General features: G+C 38.6%; 1 protein-coding gene and 1 long non-coding RNA gene across 2 annotated transcripts in view; one reads left to right on the top strand and one right to left on the bottom strand.

Annotated features, from left to right (window-relative positions):
• ZMAT1 (zinc finger matrin-type 1) overlaps positions 1-13,338 on the bottom strand; it is a 34,538-nt gene extending 21,200 nt beyond the window's left edge. The window contains exon 1 of the mRNA XM_060137230.1: positions 13,053-13,338. Coding sequence (XP_059993213.1) covers positions 13,053-13,338 — 286 coding nt within the window. The remainder of the gene's footprint in view (positions 1-13,052) is intronic.
• Positions 12,984-22,558, top strand: part of LOC132513018 (uncharacterized) — a 28,409-nt gene continuing 18,834 nt past the window's right edge. Inside the window, exons 1-3 of the long non-coding RNA XR_009538415.1 lie at positions 12,984-13,377; positions 13,477-13,659; positions 15,172-15,254. This is a non-coding gene — a long non-coding RNA (uncharacterized LOC132513018). The remainder of the gene's footprint in view (positions 13,378-13,476; positions 13,660-15,171; positions 15,255-22,558) is intronic.

Below are 22,558 nucleotides of genomic sequence, written 5' to 3'. Positions count from 1 at the left end.
TATTTATTTTAAAAGTTATGTTGGATATCTACAACTAAGCTTTGTTTTCAGTACCACTGTATGGATTAAAATGCTTACTTAAATTGCATGCTCAAGATAATAATAACTGTAACCAGGAACATGTCAAAAACAAGTTGATGAACACTTAAAAATTTATCCCTATAATATATAGTATCCTCTCTGAATTATTTTTAGGTTGTTTTAAAATATATGATTTCTCTAACTTTGACTCTTAAAGTCAGCAAGGTAGAGAGTTTAACTAAAATGTATTTCAGGACTTGCCTTGTTTCAGAATTAACTACTATATGCAATCTGAGCATAGTGATAAGATATTGAGCTTCCTATTGAATTCTTTAATAATAAGTAAATATTATCATTTGGTGGCAATATAACTTGTTACAGAGGAAAAGTTTCCATTAAGAAGACAAAAGGAAACTACTAATTTAGAGGTTCAACAATTCCTAAAATTTAACACTCATTTCTTTCCTAGATCAACCTTTAATTCCAGATTTCCCCACTTCTAATAGTCAAAGTTTGACACTGACACTCAAGTTGGGAAATATGAAGGCTAAATATTTTAACCTAGCCTTTCATTACTGGTGACCCAGATAAATTTCCATGAAGTCCATGAAGTTACTGGTACCCCTACAACTTTTCCTTTAGAATGGTATTGCCTAGACTTATTGCCTTTGACTCATTTTCTCAAACAAGATCTTGGTCTGTTTTTCTTTATTAAATGGCATAATATTCCAGATTCAAAATCTCAGCCATTCTGCTCCCCAGAAAATCACTGTTTCATGTCAATTCTAGCTTATAACATTATCTGATATCCATCTCTTCCTTTTAATTCCCCATAACACTACCCAAGTTCAGGCCCTCAATGTCTTGCACATCATTTAGCTTTATTGGTATTTACTGAGGTTAGTTTCAAAGTACTATGGTACACATTTTGGAAAGAGATAAGAAAAAATAAAGAGCACTTATTGAAGGCCCTCTATGTGTAAACAAGATAATAGCTTACTCCTTTAGTTCTTTAAATAAGTCTGCAAGGTAAGTGATATTTGCCACATTCTGAAGGTTAGGAAATTAGGATTCACTGAAATCGAAATAACTTGTCACATGTGTTATTTGGTGGAGCAGAACTTTGTTTTACCTTGACTTTTTTCCATTATAAATACATGACTGTTCCACATGTTGGAAATGACACAGCAAGTGAATAACTTCTAATCTCAAGGAATTTATAATTTAGTAAGGAAGATGTGTATAGAAAGAACCATGGGGACTTCACTGGTGGTCCAGTGGTGAGGACTCTACACTCCCAGTGCAGGGGCCTGGGTTCAATCCCTGGTGGGGGAACTGGATCCCACATTCCGCAACTAAGAGTTCGCATACCACAACTGAAAAATCCTGCATGCCGCAAAGAAGATCCCGCAGGCCACAACTAAAGATCCCCGTGCCGCAACTAAGACCCGGTGCAGTTAAATTAATTAATTAATTATTTTTAAAAAGAACTATGATTCCAAGATCAAAATGTCATAAGTGATATAAGACATAAGGTACAGTGGGTTCCTGCTGAGGAGTTTGGGAAAAGCTTTCTAGAGGTAAACAGGTATTGAACTAAGCTTTAAAAGATGAATAAAATTCAGATAAAAAGAGTGGAGAAAAGGTACCTGGGGATACACAAGAATATGAAAGACAATAATTGAAAGCTTGGAATGAGGCCAAATCATAATTGGCTTCATCAGGGCATTTGGACTTAATTCTTCATTCAACAAAGGAAAAGAAGTGATTAAAAAGGGATATGAGAGGAGCTTCAAGATGACGGAAGAGTAAGATGCGGAGATCACCTTCCTCCCCACAAATACATCAGAAATACATCTACATGTGGAACAACTCCTACAGAACACCTACTGAACGCTGGCAGAACACCTCAGACCTCCCAAAAGGCAAGAAACTGCCCACGTACCTGGGTAGGGCAAGAGAAAAAAGAAAAAACAGAGATAAAAGAATAGGCACGGGACCTGCACCACTGGGAGGGAGCTGTGAAGGAGGAAAGTTTTCCAAACACTAGGAAGGTCCTTCCCGGACAGAGACTGCAGGTGGTGGAGGGGGGCAGCTTCGGAGCCACGGAGGAGAGTGCATCAACAGGGGTGCGGAGATGAGCATGAGACGCTAAGGCTGCTACTGCAGCAACCAAGAAGCCTGTATGCAAGCACAGGTCACTATCACCTCCCCTACCTGGAGCCTGTGCAGCCCGCCACTGCCAGGGTCCCGTGATCCAGGGACAACTTCCCCAGGAGAACGCACGGCACGCCTCAGGCTGGTGCAAGGTCACGGGGGTCTCTGCCGCCACAGGCTCACCCCACATCTGTACCCCTACCTCCCCCCCGGCCTGAGTGAGCCAGAGCCCCCGAATCAGCTGCTCCTTTAACCCTGTCCTGTCTGAGTGAAGAACAGAAGCCTTCAGGAGACCTACACACAGATGCGGGGCCAAATCCAAACCTGAACCCCGGGAGCTGTGCGAACAAAGAAGAGAAAGGGAAATCTCTCCCAGCAGCCTCAGGAGCAGTGCATTAAATCTCCACAATCAACTTGATGTACCCTGCATCTGTGGAATACCTGAATAGACAACGAATCATCCCAAATTGAGGAGGTGGACTTTGGGAGCAATGATATGTATATTTTTCTCCCTTTTTCTCTTTTTGTGAGTGTTTATGTGTATGCTTCTGTGTGTGATTATTGTCTGTACAGCTTTGCTTTTTCCATTTACCCTAGGGTTCTGTCTGTCCGTCTTTTTTTTTTTAATTACTTAAAATATTTTTTCTTAATAATTATTTTTTTAATTTATTTTATTTCAGGTTTTAATTTTTTATTTATTTTATTTTATCTTCTTCTTTCTCTCTTTCTTTTCTCCCTTTTATTCTGAGCTGCATGGAGGACAGGCTCTTGGTGCTCCAGCCAGGCGTCAGCGCTGGGCCACTGAGGTGGGAGAGCCAAGTTCAAGACACTGGTCCAAAAGAGACCTCCCAGCTTCACATAATATCAAACGGCAAAAATCTCCCAGAGATCTCCATCTCAACGAAAAAACCCAGCTCCATTCAATGACTAGCAAGCTACAGTGCTGGACAACCTGTGCCAAACAACTAGAAAGACACGAACACAACCCCATCCATTAGCACAGAAGCTGCCTAAAATCATAATAAGGCCACAGACACCCCAAAACACACCACCAGATGTGGAACTGCCCACCAGACAGAGAAGATCCAGCCTCATCCACCAGAACACAGGCACGAGTCCCCTCCACCAGGAAGCCTACACAACCCACTGAGTCAACATTAGCCACTGGGGACAGATACCAAAAACAATGGAAACTACGACCTGCAGCCTACGAAAAGGACACCCCAAACACAGTAAGTTAAGCAAAATGAAAAGACAGAGAAACACACAGCAGATGAAGGAGCAAGGTAAAAACCCACCAGACCTAACAAATGAAGAGGAAATAGGCAGTCTACCTGAAAAGGAATTCAGAAAAATGATAGCAAAGATGATCCAAAATATCGGAAATAGAATGGAGAATATACAAGAAACATTTAACAAGGACCTAGAAGAACTAAAGAGCAAACAAACAGTGATGAACAACAAAATAAATGAAATTAAAAATTCTCTAGAAGGGATCAATAGCAGAATAACTGAGGCAGAAGCACGGATAAGTGACCTGGAAGATAAAATAGTGGAAATAACTACTGCAGAGCAGAATAAAGAAAAAAAAATGAAAAGAATTGAGGACAGTCTCAGAAATCTCTGGGACAACATTAAGGGCACCAACATTCGAATTATATGGGTCCCAGAAGAAGAAGAGGAAAACAAAGGTACTGAGAAAATATTTGAAGATTATAGTTGAAAACTTCCCTATTATGGGAAAGGAAATAGATAATTAAGTCCAGGAAGCACAGAGAGTCACATACAGGATAAACCCAAGGAGTAGTAACACACCAAGACACATATTAATCAAACTATCAAAAATTGAATACAAAGAACAAATATAAAAAGCAGCAAGGGAAAAACAACAAATAACACATAAGGGAATCCCCAAAAAGTTAAAAGCTGATCTTTCAGCAGAAACTCTGCAAGCCAGAAGGGAGAATCAGGACATATACAAAGTGATGAAGGAGAAAAACCTACAACCAAGATTACTCTACCCAGCAAGGATCTCATCAGAATGACTGAGAAATTAAAACCTTTACAGAGAAGCAAAAGCTAACAGAATTCAGCACCACCAAACCAGCTTTACAACAAATGCTAAAGGAACTCCTCTAGGCAGGAAACAAAACAGAAGGAAAAGACCTACAATAATAAACACAAAACAATTAAGAAAGTGGTAATAGGAACTTACATATCACTAATTACCTTAAATGTAAATAGATTAGATGCTGCCACCAAAAGACATAGATTGGCTGAATGGATACAAAAACAAGACCCATATATATGCTGTCTAAAAGTGACCCACTTCAGACCTAGGGACACATACAGACTGAAAGTGAGGGGATGGAAAAGGATATTCCATGCAAATGGAAATCAAAAGAAATCTGGAGTAGCAATTCTCAAATTAGACAAAATAGACTTTAAAACAAAGACTATTACAAGAGACAAAGAAGTACACTACATTATGATCAAGGGATCAATCTAAGAAGAAGATATAACAATTGTAAATATTTATGCACCCTACATAGGAGCACCTCAATACATAAGGCAAATACTAACAGCTGTAAAAGGGGAAATCGACAGTAACACAATCATAATAGGGGACTTTAACACCCCTCTTTCACCAATGGACAGATCATCCAAAATGAAAATAAATAAGGAAACACAAGCTTTAAATGATACATTAAACAAGATGGACTTAATTGATATTTATAGGACATTCCATCCCAAAACAACAGAATACACATTCTTCTCAAGTGCTCATGGAACATTCTACAGGACAGGTCATATCTTGGGTCACAAAGCAAGCCTTGATAAATTTAGGAAAATTGAAATTGTATCAAGTACCTTTTCCAACCACAACGGTATGAAACTAGATATCAATTTCAGGAAAAAATCTGTAAGAAAAACAAACACATGGAGGCTAAACAACACACTACTTAATAAACAAGAGATCACTGAAGATATCAAAGAGGAAATCAAACAATACCTAGAAACAAATGACAATGAAAACACGACGACCCAAAACCTATGGGATGCAGCAAAAGCAGTTCTAAGAGGGAAGTTTATAGCAATACAATCCTACTTTAAGAAACAAGAAACATCTCAAATAAAAAACCTAACCTTACACCTAAAGCAATTAGAGAAAGTAGAACAAAAAAACCCCAAAGTTACCAGAAGGAAAGAAATCATAAAGATCAGATCAGAAATAAATTAAAAAAGAAATGAAGGAAACGATAGCAAAGATCAATAAAACTAAAAGCCAGTTCTTTGAGGAGATAAAAAAGTGGATAAACCATTAGCCACACTTATCAAGAGAAAAAGGGAGAAGACTCAAATCAATAGAATTAGAAATGAAAAAGGAGAAGTAACAACTGACACTGCAGAAATACAAAGGATCATGCGAGATTACTACAAGCAACTATATGCCAATAAAATGGACATCCTGGAAGAAATGGATAAATTCTTTGAAATGCACAACCTTCCGAGACTGAACGAGGAAGAAATAGAAAATATGAACAGACCAATCACAAGCACTGAAATTGAAACTGTGATTAAAAATCTTCCAACAGGGGCTTCCCTGGTGGCGCAGTGGTTGAGAGTCCGCCTGCCGATGCAGGGGACATGGGTTCGTGCCCCAGTCCAGGAAAATCCCACATGCCGCGAAGTGGCTAGGCCCATGAGCCACGACCACTAAGCCAGCGCGTCCGGAGCCTGTGCTCCGCAACGGGAGAGGCCACAAGAGTGAGAGGCCCACATACTGCAAAAAAAAAAAAAAAAAAAAAAAATCTTCCAACAAAAAAAGCCCAAGACCAGATGGCTTCACAGGCAAATTCTATCAAACATTTAGAAAAGAGCTAACACCTATCCTTCTCAAACTCTTCCAAAATATAGCAGAGGGAGGAACACTCCCAAACTCATTCTATGAGGCCACCATCACTGCGATACCAAAACCAGACAAAGATGTCAAAAAGAAAGAAAACCATAGGCCAATATCACTGATGAACATAGATGCAAAAATCCTCAACAGAATACTAGCAAACAGAATCCAACAGCACATTAAAAGGATCATACACCATGATCAACTGGGGTTTATCTCAAGAATGCAAGGATTCGTCAATATACGCAAATCAATCAACGTGATACACCATATTAACAAATTGAAGGAGAAAAACCATATGATCCTCTCAATCGATGCAGAGAAAACTTTTGACATAATTCAACACCCATTTATGATAAAAACCCTCCAGAAAGTTGGCATAGTGGGAACATTTCTCAACATAATAAAGGCCATATATGACAAACCCACAGCCAACATCGTCCTCAATGCTGAAAAACTGAAAGCATTTCCACTAAGATCAGGAACAAGACAAGGTTGCCCACTCTCACCACTCTTACTCAACATAGTTTTGGAAGTTTTAGCCACAGCAATCAGAGAAGAAAAGGAAATAAAAGGAATCCAAATTGCAAAAGAAGTAAAGCTGTCACTGTTTGCAGATGACATGATACTATAAATAGAGAATCCTAAAGATGCTACCAGAAAACTCTGAGAGCTAATCAATTAATTTGGTTAAGTACTAGGATAGAAAATTAATGCACAGAAATCTCTGCATTCCTATACACTAATGATGAAAAATCTTAAAGAGAAATTAAGAAAACACTCCCATTTACCACTGCAACAGAAAGAATAAAATATCTAGGAATAAAGCTACCTAAGGAGACAAAAGACCTGTATGCAGAAAATTATAAGACACTGATGAAAAAAATTAAAGTTGATATAAATAGATGGAGAGATATACCATGTTCTTGGATTGGAAAAATCAACATTATGAAAATGACTCTACTACCCAAAGAAATCTACAGATTCAATGCAATCCCTATCAAACTATCACTGGCATTTTTCACAGAACTAGAACAAAAAATTTCACAATTTGTATGGAAACATAAAAGACCCTGAAAAGCCAAAGCAATCTTGAGAACGAAAAACCAGGCTGGAGGTATCAGGCTCCCTGACTTCAGACTATTCTACAAAGCTACAGTAATCAAGACAGTATGGTACTGGCACAGAAACAGAAATATAGATCAAAGGAACAGGATAGAAAGCCCAGAGGTAAACCCACGCACATATGGTCACCTTATCTTTGATAAAGGAGGCAAGAATATACAGTGGAGAAAAGACAGCCTCTTCTACAAGTGGGGCTGGGAAAACTGGGCAGCTACATGTAAAAGAATGAAATTAGAACACTCCCTAACACCATACACAAAAATAAACTCAAAATGGATTAAAGATCTAAATGTAAGGCCAGAGACTATCAAACTCTTAGAGGAAAACATAGGCAGAACACTCTATGACATAAATCACAGCAAGATCCTTTTTGACCCACGTCCTAGAGAAATGAAAATAAAAACAAAAATAAACAAATTGGAGCTAATGAAACTTAAAAGCTTTTGCACAGCAAAGGAAACCATTAAGAAGATGAAAAGACAACCGTCAGAATGAGAGAAAATATTTGCAAATGAAGCAACTGACAAAGGATTAATCTCCAAAATTTACAAGCAGCTCATGCAGCTCAATATCAAAAAATCAAACAACCCAGTCCAAAAATGGGCAGAAGACCTAAATAGACATTTCTTCAAAGAAGATATACAGATTGCCAACAAACACATGAAAGAATGCTCATCATCATTAATCATTAGAGAAATGCAAATCAAAACTACAATGAGATATCATCTCAGACTGGTCAGAATGTCCATCATTAAAAAATGTACAAACAATAAATGCTGGAGAGGGTGTGGAGAAAAGGGAACCCTCTTGCACTTTGGTGGGAGTGTAAATTCATACAGCCACTATGGAGAACAGTATGGAGGTTCCTTAAAAAACTAAAAATATAACTACCATACGACCCAGGAATCCTACTACTGAGCATATACCCTGAGAAAACCATAATTCAAAAAGAGTCATGTACCAAAATGTTCACTGCAGCACTATTTACAATAGCCAGGTCATGGAAGCAACCTAAATGCCCATCGACAGACGAACAGATAAAGAAGTTGTGGTACATATATACAATGGAATATTTCTCAGCCATAAAAAAGAACGAAACTGAGTCATTTGTTGAGATGTGGATGGACCTAGCGACTGTCATACAGAGTGAAGTAAGTCAGAAAAACAAATATTGTATATTAACGCATGTATGTGAAAATGGTACAGATGAACCAGTTTGCAGGGCAGAAGTTCAGACACAGATGTAGAGAACAGACATGTGGACACCAAGGGGGGAAAACCATGGTGGGGTGGGGATGGTTGTGTGAATTGGGTGATTGTGATTGACATGTATACACTGATGTGTATAAAATTGATGACTAATAAGAAACTGCAGTATAAAAAAACAAAGAAAAACAACTAATACTAAACTTCCTTTGGGTTATTTGTATGGAAATACATTAATATAAATGTTTCAGACTACATGAAATTTCTAAAAATCTTATATGTTCTGGTATAATGTTATATGTCATAATTCTAGTTATTACTTTAAAATGTATATTTCAGAAATAACTAAATATCCTTGTCAATTGCATTAATATGAACTTTCATCAAATCTTTAACCGTGGTCATTTTTACGTCTTTTGTCATTTACAGACAGTTCTGGGTGTACTCTGATGCTTTCACAAAAATGTTCCTATAAAAGGGTTTCATCTTCAAGGTGTTCATGGAAAAGACTCTGACAAGTACAGGTTCTGGTAACTGAGTATACTGCTGAACTGAATGAATAAGCATTTTCAAAACTCTAATGGAAAACTGGTGAATTCATAAAAGTGCTAACAAAAGATCAAGATAAAAAAAATTAATTACATGGGACTCAGTGAACTGATGAGGATGATTATAATTTTTGTGACCTTTTGTTTGAATAAAAGAAAAATCCCACAGGGACTCAGAGGCAAAAAATATAGAAATCAATTTTCACTGCAAAGTAAGGAGCTGTTACAGTGGAGGATTACTGGACTGAATGGCAATATTATGAAATAGTATGAGTATGTTTCGTGTTTGGTAATTGCAATCATTGTTGCTTTTGTTGTGGTTATCCATTTACAATGCTTGGTGTCAGTTTATTTATCTCTTGTAAAAATAAAATACAATGAAAAATAAAACCTATGATTTTGATTTTAAAATTTTAATTATTTTGCCCTTTTTATAAAATCTTCAGTTTATGAGCGAATGAATGTATGTTTCATAGTAGTTTAAAATACTTTATGTGACACTGGAAGATTGTCTCAATTTGGAAAGCAAAGCAATTATGCCAGTAGGTACTCAATCAATGACAAATGTTGTTTATTAGATAACTGCTAAGAATATATTTTATAAATTAACCCATATAATGCTTTATCAGTATTACACTCTGATGATTGTTAAATATGCCAACAACTTCAAGTGTTAAATAAATTGCTTCAGTCTGGAAAAAAAATTAATTCTAACAGTTGGTTAATTATTCTTCCTTAGTACTAACATTAGATATATAATATAATGTGTTTTAGTGTGCCTATAGTATTTGAAACACCATGGGCAAAGTACAGATTTACAATAAACGATGGTGGAGCCTTGATAGTTTAGGAGTCTGGCTAGTTACCCTTAAAACTGCTTTTTCCCCAATTATTTTTATATTTTATAATTTTACTATCAAGCACTACTATTGGGCTCTATAATATAGCTGTGTCTAGTGCGCCTGTATATTCTGGGCACTGAACCAAGTGCCTGGCACAGGTGCATGTGAGCCTGTGCACGCGCACACACACACAGGTGTTCAATAAATGATTCCTGAACAAATGAAGGAAAGGCTATTAACTAGGTTTTCTTATGCTGCACTTGAACTTACTGAATAACATCAAGACAAAGGAAAGTCTTGTTAGGTAATGGCTGTGCAAACAGATCATTAACTAAATTAAATGCCAGCATGTCCTCCAATCTAAAAGAGAATCCATTTAATAATTTCTTTTTCTTAAAAGGAAGAGGAAAATAAACAAGAGGGTTTTTGTTTATTTTTGTTTTGATTTTTACTATGATCACATGGCAACATCAATACTGGATGAAAATTCAGTTTTGAGCCATTAAACATTTTTGAAAAACTTCACTGAATGAAATATGAAGGGTCCCTCAAACTCTCATGACTCCACTTGCCATGAATTTGGGGTAGGTATGTGCTTTTTTCATGTGTGTTCACTTGGCATTTCTTTTATTTGTTGATTGTTTTTATGTTGATTGCCCAATTTCCCACTTGTAACCTTTCACAGTTTCTAATCTTCCCTGCTTGGCAATCTCTAATCTCCACTGATATTTGCTCATTACCAACCCCAAGACAGATGAAATCCTCCGGAATGCTGACTACAGTTGAAAATGGATCAGCAAATGCTTTATCAAACAACTTTTAATGGTCCTATCTGGAGTGGATTTGTAATAATCTGAATCTTGACAATTCTTTGCCACCTGTTAGAGCCATCTCCTAACTAGGACTTAAAAAAATAAACAAGCAAAAGACATTGGCACACCACCAAGAAACATTTTTCTCTCTTCTCTTTTAGCCACTATCATAATTGGTAACCATTTATGGCATTTATAAATATCTAAACAAAAATATTTTGAGACCTAATAGTGTTTTGGACAGTGTACTATATCAAATATGCATAATTTGTTAGATGAAAATTTAAGAGTTTTGGTTTGGACTGAACAGTTAATGAAGGATATTTACCCAAAATGAAATGGTAAGAGATAATTTTTAGGTAGCAATTATATTTGGTTTCTCATATCCTAGTAAATTGTCTCAACACTTACAACACAGATTTCATTACTCACTGAATCTCAGGTCATAACTCTCGATGAAGGTTTCTATGGCTTATGAATCACTGTTCCAGTGCACAGCCATGGAAATGCCATCGAAAGATTATCAATGCAGCACTGCAAAATCATGGTTCATGCTTTCAGATCTGAAATCAACCTCGAGTTTGGCTACTCCATTACCTCTATTTCAAAAATGTCAAGACCCAAATCCAGGAAGCTTGGAATCTGTTCAGGGTCAGAAAAATCTAGCGGATAAACTAACAACAGAAGCTAGATTCACTACACCAGACCCCTATTCAAGGGCTCTCCTCATTTTTACCAGCTAGCAGTAGTACACACAGGGTATTGCTGCTACTTTCTGAATTTATATCTCTTAAAGCCATTAATACTTGCATATCAAAGATAATGCAACTAAGCCAGTCACAGAGCCAGGCAAAAAGGCATTTTTCCATAAGATGCTGGTCCTAAACCTTACTGTGAAAAGGCCATGAGAGCCAAACTGAATTGTGATCTTCACCCCTGAAAAACTGTTCTCCCCTTCCTGTTGGTTACAGACAGAAACTTTGGTATAAAAACAAAAAATCCAGGAGATTTCATACTTTCATCCCAGAACAACTGTACAAATGCAGCCTGACTGAATGCACTAAATAGTCTTTCAAAAGTTGCTTTCAGTAAGAGAGTTAATAAATTAAAAAAAATCATGTTACAGTGTATTTCTAACTTCCATATTTAGTAAGTGCCATTTATGTAATGTGCATATGACAAATATTGTAAGGGATTTTTTTTTACTGCTTTGCCATTCCTCCAAAGTGAAAGGAGTCAAAGGTTATGGGATATATAATTTAAGAATGTGAAGAGAAAATTATTTTTATGGGATAATTTTAATGCAGTGTCCTCCTAAGAAAAAGTAACTTACATTATTTTACTCTATTTTGGCGTCCACGGTCTTTCACTTTGGAGGCAAATTAGCAGCATACAGTGACACAGAATATCCTGGAAATTAATTATGAACTTTACTATGGCAAAATGCTTTACTGAGATCTTCTGCGGTGGACTTGGTCTCAACCACCTAAGAAGCATTTCCAATACTGCTTTAAAACACATTTCAATGGCAAATTTTACAGTTTGCTGTTAGTAGGCTGTTTACAAGTATATAATATACTTTGTGTGAACTAAATACCACTTCTACTGAAATAGTCAAGAAATAGTCTTTTTATGTTAGGAGTAATACCTGTTGGTAGGTACAAAAGCACTTATTAAAACCAAAACCACCTAAAAGATGGGCATGAAAACCTTGCTTTATAAGGTCACACCCTCAAATAGCCAAAGAAAATTCTGAAATCTGTGCCTCTCCCTCTCTTCTTTCCTCAGTACAACCCCCTCCACCAGACCCTACGATCCTAAAATCCAACCGATCCTACCTTAAAGCTCAATATACACTCTAACCTCCCCAAATGTCTAATGTTGTCTCTCCTCACGTATACTACTGCAAGTTTTTCCACTGCGAGATGCTGAATTTCCCTAAAGGGAGATTTCCTCCCTCTCGTTTCTTTGGCCTTTGCTCTCTCATCTCTGCCCCTTCTCTCCGTCAGTCCCCCTTCCCTTACCCTGACCTTCTAGTTCCACTGCACTTTTCTACCTTGCCTCCTCTGCTTTCACCAAATCACACCTCAGCTTCCTACAGAGAATACTAAAGCGCCCTGACTGGGAGAGAAATTATGTGGTATTTTTTTCCCTTCGAACTCCTGCCTTGTGAATACCTGCAGTTCCTTTTCCTGGGGGCCATCCCTCTCGGGGCAGGGGGAGGTAGGTAAGCCCTTCTCTGCTACGTCCGTCTGGCACATTCGGGGCTACAACGGCGGGGCGGGGCGGGGCGGGACGGGGTGAGGTTGGCCTTTACTGCGCCACAGCAGGTGGGGGGTGGGGCGCTAACGAACCGCGCCCAGTCCGATCTCGGACTGACTGAACTGAGGCAGCGAAGGAGACGGGGCCGCCCCCACACCCCGGGACGGGAACTCACCTTCTCTGAGGCAAGGGCGGGTGTCTACTTTAAAACTACTGTCCCCCCTCCCCGCCGCCGCCATAGTGGAGCCGCCAAAGCCGCCGCCGCCGTCGCCGCAGCCACCGGCAGGCGAGCAGGCAGGGGTGGAGGTGGCGGAGGAGACAGTCACAACCGCTGCCGCCGCCGCCGCCGCCGCCGCCGCCGCGCAGGCGGTGTAGGAGGAGGAGGAGGCGGCAGAGACGGTAGCTTCCTGAGGGGAAGACTCCGCCGCCAGCGGTGTGGCTGTGCTTCGCGCCGCCGCCATCGCAGCGAGGCGCGGACAATTGCACTTCGTCTCTTTCCAGTTAAGTTCCTTTGTCTCCGCCTCCTTCTTAGCCCCGCCCCTTGCCCCTCTTCTCTCTCTGGCTCAAGCCTCGTTCTCACTCCTTCTCTCCACCAATAGGAACGCTTCAGATCCGCGGGCCACCCCTCCCCTCCCCCCACGGCTCGGCGTCACCCGCCTCCCTTTGGAGGGGAAGCAACGGTGACCAAGGGCAAAGGGCGAAAAGCGCGGGATGTAAAGGCACGTGGGCCTCACACAATGAAGCTTCTTCCGTTGGAGGAGCTAATCTAAATCCAATTTAAGGTAAAAAAATGTCTGGAAACCAATTTATTTCACCCCCAAAATATCTCTAAAATATATGTTCTCCTGCCTTTCTTACAGCCCTCAGTGAACAGAAATAAGCAGAAGCCTTGGTCATGAAGCATTTCATCATGGGCCCTAAGGTCCTGCTTAACTATGGATCTACCCATCTAAATTACAATAAAAACCTGGGAATCCAGTACCCAACCAAAAAACTAGAATATTACTTATAATTTGAATCTCCTCACCATATTTTTCCTCAACTTCCAAAGAAACCAATATCTTGATTTATGTTATTATTTCCATACCCCTTTTACATACATTCTAGCCATAGATGTGTGCCTAAACCATGTTGTCTTGTTTTCAAATTTAACAAAAATTTATATATTTTTCTAGGTAGCATTTTGGGGCTTGTTTCTTTCACTAAAATTTTGTTTCTGAGATTCATCCATATAGCTGTAGTTCACTCACTGTCAATGCTGTACAATATCCAACCATTTCTCTGTTGATGGGTGTGTGTCATGGTGCATCTGTGCAAAAGTTTCTCTTGGGTATGTTCTCCTTTCCAGTCTCACTTCCATTGCCCTATTTCAAGTACTCATCATCTCTTGCCAGAACTATGACATCTGTCCCACTGGTCTCCTTTTCTCTGATCTCAAACCCTCCAATCTATTTCCATTTTGCTGCCATTTATCAATAGCTCACCTTTGCTTGTTAGACAGTCAAAGGACACACCTTTGCACTATTAGTCTCCCCTCTTACTTCCTTATCTCATCCCCTTCCACTGCCTCCACCTCCCCACACTTCTTTTACTTTATTATTTAGCTGTATTAAATCTTCTTACAGATTCCTATAAAAACTGTTATTTCATGATGTAATGCTATTGTATATATTGCTCCTTCTTCCTGAAATGCCCCTTTCCCCACATTAGGCACCTTCCTACTGAATCCTTATACACCCCTGGAAACACAAATAATACATCACTTCTTCCAGGTAACATGTCCTGTCCCTGCTTAGACTTAATTCCACCCTCCTCTGTGCTACACCTATATCTTGTGCACATTTTTATTGTGTGCCTCTCTTGTCCATAGCCTGGGACCATTTTGAGACAAAAGACAGTTTGTTTTATTTCTGACTTCTCATGGTCCAGCACAGTAAAGTCCTAGGGCAAAGGTCAAAAACCAGTGGTCCCCAAGCCTAGGTCCCTAAGTCCTTAGGTCTGGCCCACAGATATGTTTTAACTGCACAATTATTTATTTACTTGCCTGTCAACATTTGAAAGGGGCATTTCATACAAAAGAAAAAAGTCTCTTAAAAGCATTTGAAGATTTGGCAGTATTGGTTGTGTATTCCTGACTGGCAACAACTGGCTGGAGCTGAATAGCAACTTCAGAGACTTGGGGTGCTAGGCTCTTAAGGACATTTTCTATGTTGTTTTTGTGGTTCAGTAATTTACCCAAGATTACCTGAGTCATTAGGTGGTTTCTCTAATGTTCTTTCCTGTCCTTCTCTAAGTTAGTGCAGCATTCACTCATCAAAGAAACTACTGGAAAGATCATGCACAAGAAATATTCCACTGAAATAGCCAGTAGGACAAGGTAAGCATAAAAAGGAGTGTTACTCCAATATGCGAGGGGTAATCCCTCAAAACCATTGTTTCTGAAAATACGAATCACAGTCTGCTGTATAAGAACTATTCAGTCAGAATCTCCTGGGAGTGTGCATCACTCAGGATTCAGTCAGCAAAAGAAAAACTGCACTAGGTATTTCGAACAGAAATGATTTAATATAGGGAATCAGGTATTTTTTTAAAATTAGAAAGGTTAGAGGACTAAAACTCAGAGGACTTTTTCGAATACTGTCAGCTAGTATTGGATAGCCTTTCCATCCCCTTCTATGCTCTCCCCTGTGTTGCAGAAGCTGGAAGCCTATGAATTACATTTCCCAGACTTTTTGGCCAGCAGGATTCTGAATATGGTTTAGGTCTCACCAATGGTAAACATTTTAGAATAGAATGGAGATAAAAGCCATTCTTTAAATGCACTCCAACAGATACAAAACATGAGTTTTTGTGGTGGCCTTAACATTCTTCTGCAAGGTTTGCACCCAAAGGCTTTGGAGGACCTGTAAGATTAGCAATGGTTTTCTGGAGCCCGCTGACCTCTGTGTGACAGTTACAATTTCCTGTCTTTGGACTACAGCAGTCAACAAATATTTATTAAATTATAGAGTTACTTCTTCCTTCTTAGGCACTATGGAAAATTCTGTGTCTGCTGTTCAATCAAACAGTAAAAAGAGGAGAGAGGATAATGCATGAAGTAAAAGAAAGTAGTTAATTTTCTGCACGTTCCCCAACTCCATTTGGTGACATGCCATAAAACAAAAATGCCACCAAATCTGAGTTATACACTGTGACAATATGCACCTACTTTCCTGTCTTCCTCTTATACTTCTCATTGCTCTCTATGACAGTAATGCTATTAAGTGAATGCCAAAGTAATTTCTTTCACAAGAGAGAGGAGGTGGAATGGGGCAGAGAGTAACAATTGATGAAAGCCTGCTATGGGCTAGTCTTTTCCCATAATTTCCCAGTCATCTCACAACAGTTATATTACACTGGGCTCATTAACCCCGTTTAAAGAATGCACTCAGCCTCATGGATGTAACTAACTTTTCCATGATTTTCAATTTAGTGATTGAAATGGTTTGTTTATATCACTGGACCAGAGGGAGGAGGACAGTATTGGTTGAAATGAGTTTTAACTACCAACTCCCCAAATCATAGAGAGAAGACAGGGGTGGGGGGTTGTGGAAGTGGGTCTAAGGTGGAGGTCAAAAATAAATAAAGGAGTATATCTTTGAATATTTGAGAAATCAATAAGAAAAAGCATACCAATTGCTATTTTGCTATTTCTACAGTGAAACATAATATGCATTGTTTGGAATAATGTGGGGAAATTAAAAATTCATTATTACCAAATACGATACACTTAAAGATATCAGAAAATGGAAAAAATAATTAGAACATAATTTAGTGGCATATAGCTAGTGTGATTGACATAATAGGGAGGGTGGGAGGGAGGGAGATGCAAGAGGGAAGAGATATGGGGATATATGTATATGTAGAGCTGATTCACTTTGTTAAAAAGCAGAAACTAACACACCATTGTAAAGCAATTATACTCCAATAAAGATGTTAAAAAAAAGAATCTAAGTAGAACAGTGATGTTCAAATTTTATCAACAAATAAATCAAAGCTGAAAAACAATGGCAATCAAATATCCGGTTGTTCAACAACAGTAAAATTAAAGAAAAGCAAATAGACACATTGATATGTACAAATAAGAAAGACATAAAATAGCATGTATAATGTGACAAAGTTTTAAACAAAAAATATATACATATGAACATACAGATATAACAACTGAATTGTGTACAAACACATAAAATGTATCTGCAGAATACTAAGAGTATTTCATATTTCTCCATTGTTGAAGCAGTAATAGTTATATAGATAAAATTATGACCGCATAAGATGTATCTCATTAGGAATTGATGTTGTAGAAGTATATTTTTATTAATATGAAAGTTGTCAAATATCTATACAGTTAAATGAAAAGGAAGTTATACAGAGACTTCACAGAAAATATATCTGTGTATGCCTAATGTCTTGGCCTCATGGTATACACTTAAGTATATTCTCATTCTTGTTCTCTGCTCCCCACCCCCATCACACAGACACACAGACACATAGACAGGCAGACAGACACACCACACACACACACACACACACACACACACACAGAGAACTCTCTTGTCAGTCTAGAGAGGGTCTGAGGGGAATATCCTACCATGTGATTTAGCATCCAGATCTCTACCAGAATCACTCTTAATGCTCCATATGCTCCATAAACATACAGAAAATTCTCACTGGTTGGGAACTATAGGGAAGTGTTTTCCTAAACCTAAGTTTATCGTCTATGATGGGTTAAGGGAAGAACAGTTTAGGTATTGTTCACTTTATCACCCAATGGAGTTTGGAGTCAGGGACAAATTTCAGCACCCCACCTTCACTTGTTTCATGTGCTTTCCTGACTTCTGACTTCTACATTTTATGTTATCCATCCTCTTTATATCGCCATGCAGCTCTTGCTTTAAGAGACATCAACTGCCCTCTTAGGTCCTATTTAGAGTTGTTCTTTCAGCTAGAGACTACTCAGCATTAAAGTGACAATGAAGTTAAATAAAAGTAATTGCCTAAGTAATAGTATGAGCTAGAAATTTTTTTTAAATTAGAACTAATCTTACTACCCAGCCAATAATTATTTTCTGTATGTAAATAATGTCAGAATAAGTGTCACTGTAGCCATTTTTTGTTGTTGCAAAAGGTTGTATTTCACGTGAGCATTTAAAAAATATTTAGCTCTATTATAGAGAGATTTTATGATACAGGAAGTGTCTGAGAATTTAGTTTGCTGATATCTGGTGTGCGTGCGTGTGTGTGTGTGTGTGTGTGTGTACTGAACAGACCAGATCCACGTCTTTGAAATTCTCTTCAACAGAGCCACTCACAAGTCTTTTCTTCAAGAAAGATTTTCTTTTAAAATAGCTCCATTCTAGAAGTGTTTGGGTGAGGGTCTGAATATTTTTACAGGGTCTTTTAAAACTACTCAAAAGCACCACAGGACATTTACTTCACTATAATAATGAGTTGGCATTTATTGGGTGCTGAACATGATGACAGAGAATGTGACCTACTTCAGGTCCTACAAAGACTGATGGGTCTGACTATGGGATACACACCGGCTGACTCTCACTTTAGCACTCAATGTAACAGACCTACTCCCTTCAGTATTTTGTCTTATCAGCCTCCAGGGACAGCATAGATGTGAGGTCCGTGGAAGTAAGGATCTTGCAACTCTATAGCAAGTTTATATGGTGATAGTTCACAGAGTCCTTCCCCAAAGACACCTATAGCCTTTTACTTAACTAATTGTACATTGGGGAACAATTACCCAGGCATATTTAGGCTCTTGGACATGGAGTTCTAGTTGACATTGATGCCTGAAGACCTAAAGCATATTCATGGCTCTCTGTTTGAGAGGGAGCATATGAATTATCCCATGTCTGACTCACTGTGGTTCTAATAAGTCTATGAAACAATCTGCTTGGCATCTCCCTGATCCACAAATATATAATTAGAGTAAATGTACATGGCAGGTGGCAGAACCTCCACATCGTTTCCTTAGCCTGTGAGGAAAAAGCTATTATTCTGGGGAAATCCAAGTGGAAGCCTCTGAAATTGCTACTACTCTGGCCAAGACAGTAAATTTTTAAAAAATCTTGTGGGGAGTGGCAGATATTTGTCCCACTCTTAAAGACTTAGAGGATGCAGTGGTAATAATGCCCATCATTTTCCCACTTAATTTATCAGTCTGGACCATAAAAAGTCCAGAGGGACCATGGAGGAGGAGAGTAAGCCACCACAAACTGAAACAAATATTAGCCTCAATTGCAGCTGCCATATTGGTTGTGGTATCTTTGCTAGAGCAGATTAACATGGCTTTAAGTACACAGGACATGGCCACTAATCTAACAAATGAGCTCTTTCCCATCTTTACCATGAAGAACGTCCAGGCACAGTTCACATTCACATGATTTGGACAACCTAATTAATGTAAGCCTTTGTCCCAGAGATATGTTAACATTCCAATTCTATTATAACATAGTTTGAAGAGATATGGAACATGTAGATATTCTGCAGAATATTGCTTTGGTCCACTATATAGATGATATCATGTTAATTGGATCAGATAAGAAAGAACTGGTAGGTACATTTGAGTCCTTAGTAAAACAGATAATGTTCCAGAGGGTGGGAGATAAAACCATCACAGCTTCACATCAGTGAAGTTTTTAGGGGTCTAGTGGTGTTGGGCACACAGGGACAATCTTATGAACGTACAGGATGTATTATAGCATTTTTAGCCATCCACCATCAAGTAGGATAGATAAGACACCTGATAGACCTCTTCAGATTTTGGAGGCAGCATATTCCAACTTGGAAGTACTGTTCTGACACATTTACTTAGTGGTATGCAAGAATACCAACTTTGAGTTGGGCTTAATTGAGAAAAGGCTCTGTAGTAGGTCCAAGTTGGGGTGTATGCAGCCTTGCTGCTTGGGCCTTATGACCCAACAGATCCTATGATATTAAAGGTAGGTACATGTAGAGGGAATAGATGATGTGTACTTTATGGAAAGCCTCAGCAGGATATTTACAACATAATCTCTGATGTCTTGGAGAAAGGGCATGCCATGTGCAATGAAGAATTAGATACCATTCAAAAAAGACCCCCCCAGCACATTATTCGGCCTTGGTAGAGACAAAGCACCTGATCCTTTGACACTAAGTGAATATACAGCTAGAATTTCCCATCATGAACTGAATACTGTCAGACCCACAAAATCATAAACTTGAGTGGGTCCAGCAATGATTCATTGTAAATTGGAAGTGATATGGCTGGGATTGGACATGGGCAGGTCCCCAAAGCACAATTAAACTACTGATGTGGGTGGCCCAGCCTCCCAAGTTAGCAAAACTGTTGCATCAGAGACTCAAGTCTCAAGTCACACTTGTGGCCACGGGAGATTCCTTATGACTCGCTTGGAGAAAGAAACATTCATGTATGGGTTGGCCCAGTATGCAGGTACAAGCTGAACATGGAATGCTGCTGCACTAAGCTTCGCTCAGAGGTAGCCTTGAAAGACATACCTTTTAAGGGTAAAGTTTCCCAATGTGCAGCGCTATAGGGAGAGCATCTGGTCATTCACCTTGGTTCAAAGAGAACTGGCCCAAGGTAAGAATATATATGAATTCACAGGCAGTGGAGAATGACTTGTCAAGTTGGTCAGGGTCCTGGAAGGAGAAAGATAGAATATCCAGTACAAGAAAATCTGGAGAGGAGTTATGTGGATGGACTAATGGGAGTAGGCAAAAAGTGAACATCTTTGTATTGCATATTAATACCCACTAAAGAGCACCTACCACAGAAGAGGTACTAAACAATCAAGCAGACAGAATAAGCTAGCCAGTTGACCTTAGACAGTTCCTGTTAGAAGCCTACTATAGTGCTAGCAAAATGATTACTTGAAGGGAGTATTAATATAATTAATGAATTATATTACTCAATTAATATAATTAATGTTCATTAATGAAAATGATGTAGGTTATGTATGGGCCCAACAGTATGTATCTCCTGAATCCATTTCTCTGTTTAGCAGTCCCACTATTATGCTCTGTCACTCTGTCCATCTTTTCCTTTTGGAGATCAGTGGAAAATTTTCTCCTATATCATACTATACAATAATTTCAGGAGTTAGGAAAACACATGAAAGAAAAGAAAATGATAAAAAATATTCTTTTCTTTACCAATTCCATTAGGTAATTTATCCTATAACCACTGAATGTTGAAAACAATGTGAACTGGGACTCGAATGCATAACTGTCTGACTCCAAATAAATATTTAATACCACTAAATTCTATGACAGTTTGTTACACAGCAATAGATAACTGGAACAGTAGGTATTAAAGTGACTTCTTTATGTGAGGGAGAAAGCAGAGTGAGGCCAGTTTCTGAATGTGCCCAATGTGACAAACCTTCTTAGGTTTTCTCATTTTCTCCTCCCAGTGATCATGCAAGGAAGGTTCCATTGCTCCCATTTTGAAGATGGGCAATGCCTGAGTTACAGGAGGTAAATTACATTTTCTGGGATAGGTGCGCGCGCGCACACACACACACACACACACACACACATCTGGAGACTATACATCCAAATATTGCTATTGGTTTATTTTGTGATGTGGCAAGATGAGAGGCAACAACATAAAAATTTCCTCTTATATTGATATATTTTCCAATGCTTGCCTCAAATATATTAATTTGGTCATCAGGAAAAGAACTTGATATACATTTTTAAAATGTAAGAAATGGAGTTTTAAATTGAATCAAAAAATTATTTTGTGTAAATGTATTTCTCTTACATTCAAAGGTGTTAAATATGTATCATTGACAGAAAAAAATGAGGTTATAAACACCTTTTACCTGCATCTTTTGTTCAGTCATATATCACAGTATATTTATAGTGTTAATATATAGTATATATTTTTTTCAATAATATAATATATAATACAATATATTCTCTTAGTATGTCATTAGCTTCTGAACACTCCTTACACCTTTCTCTTCCTCTCCCTCTCTCTCTCTGTCTCTCTCTTTTTCCCCAGGGTCTCACACAAACACACACATACACAAACACACACACCTTTCTTGTTAGCTGAGAAAAGATCTAAAGAATACTTTTTGTCATGTGATTTAGTGTTTGAGTGCTCTGCCTGATTTCCTGTACCACATATAACCCCTTCATGCCCCTTCAACTCCTTGTTACCTGTTACATGATGTCCAAGCTATAATATTGGGCGTCTTCACCAGATGGCACTGACCTGTGACTAAAAACAATATATATAGCAATCTATTTTAAATATAGATTGTGAAAAAGTATAGAAAAAACCCTAATAGCCATATTCAGTGTTAACCTTTTTCTTCACTCTTAAATTATTATTATGAATGCAAATAATACAATTTTGCATTTATATTATCACATGGTGCTTTTAGGGTCGGTGGATGTAAAAGGCCTTCAGACAGAGTCCCCAGTGTGCAGGGACTTAGGGACCTTAGCAAAGTGGCCTGGATACAGACTGAAGCAGCAGATGCCAGGATGTCAACTACCCATAACCAGAGCTAACCAGTTTCACTTTAGCCACCGAGAAACTTCTCAGACCATCCATTTCCCAGCAGAGGGTCTATGTGGGTCTGTTCATATAACAGTGCCAGAAGGAGGGTA

This window comes from Lagenorhynchus albirostris, chromosome X, assembly GCF_949774975.1.
Source record: "Lagenorhynchus albirostris chromosome X, mLagAlb1.1, whole genome shotgun sequence".
Lineage (NCBI taxonomy): Eukaryota > Metazoa > Chordata > Mammalia > Artiodactyla > Delphinidae > Lagenorhynchus > Lagenorhynchus albirostris.
Note: the sequence above shows the minus strand (reverse complement) of the source record. Positions and strands in the feature narration are given on the sequence as shown.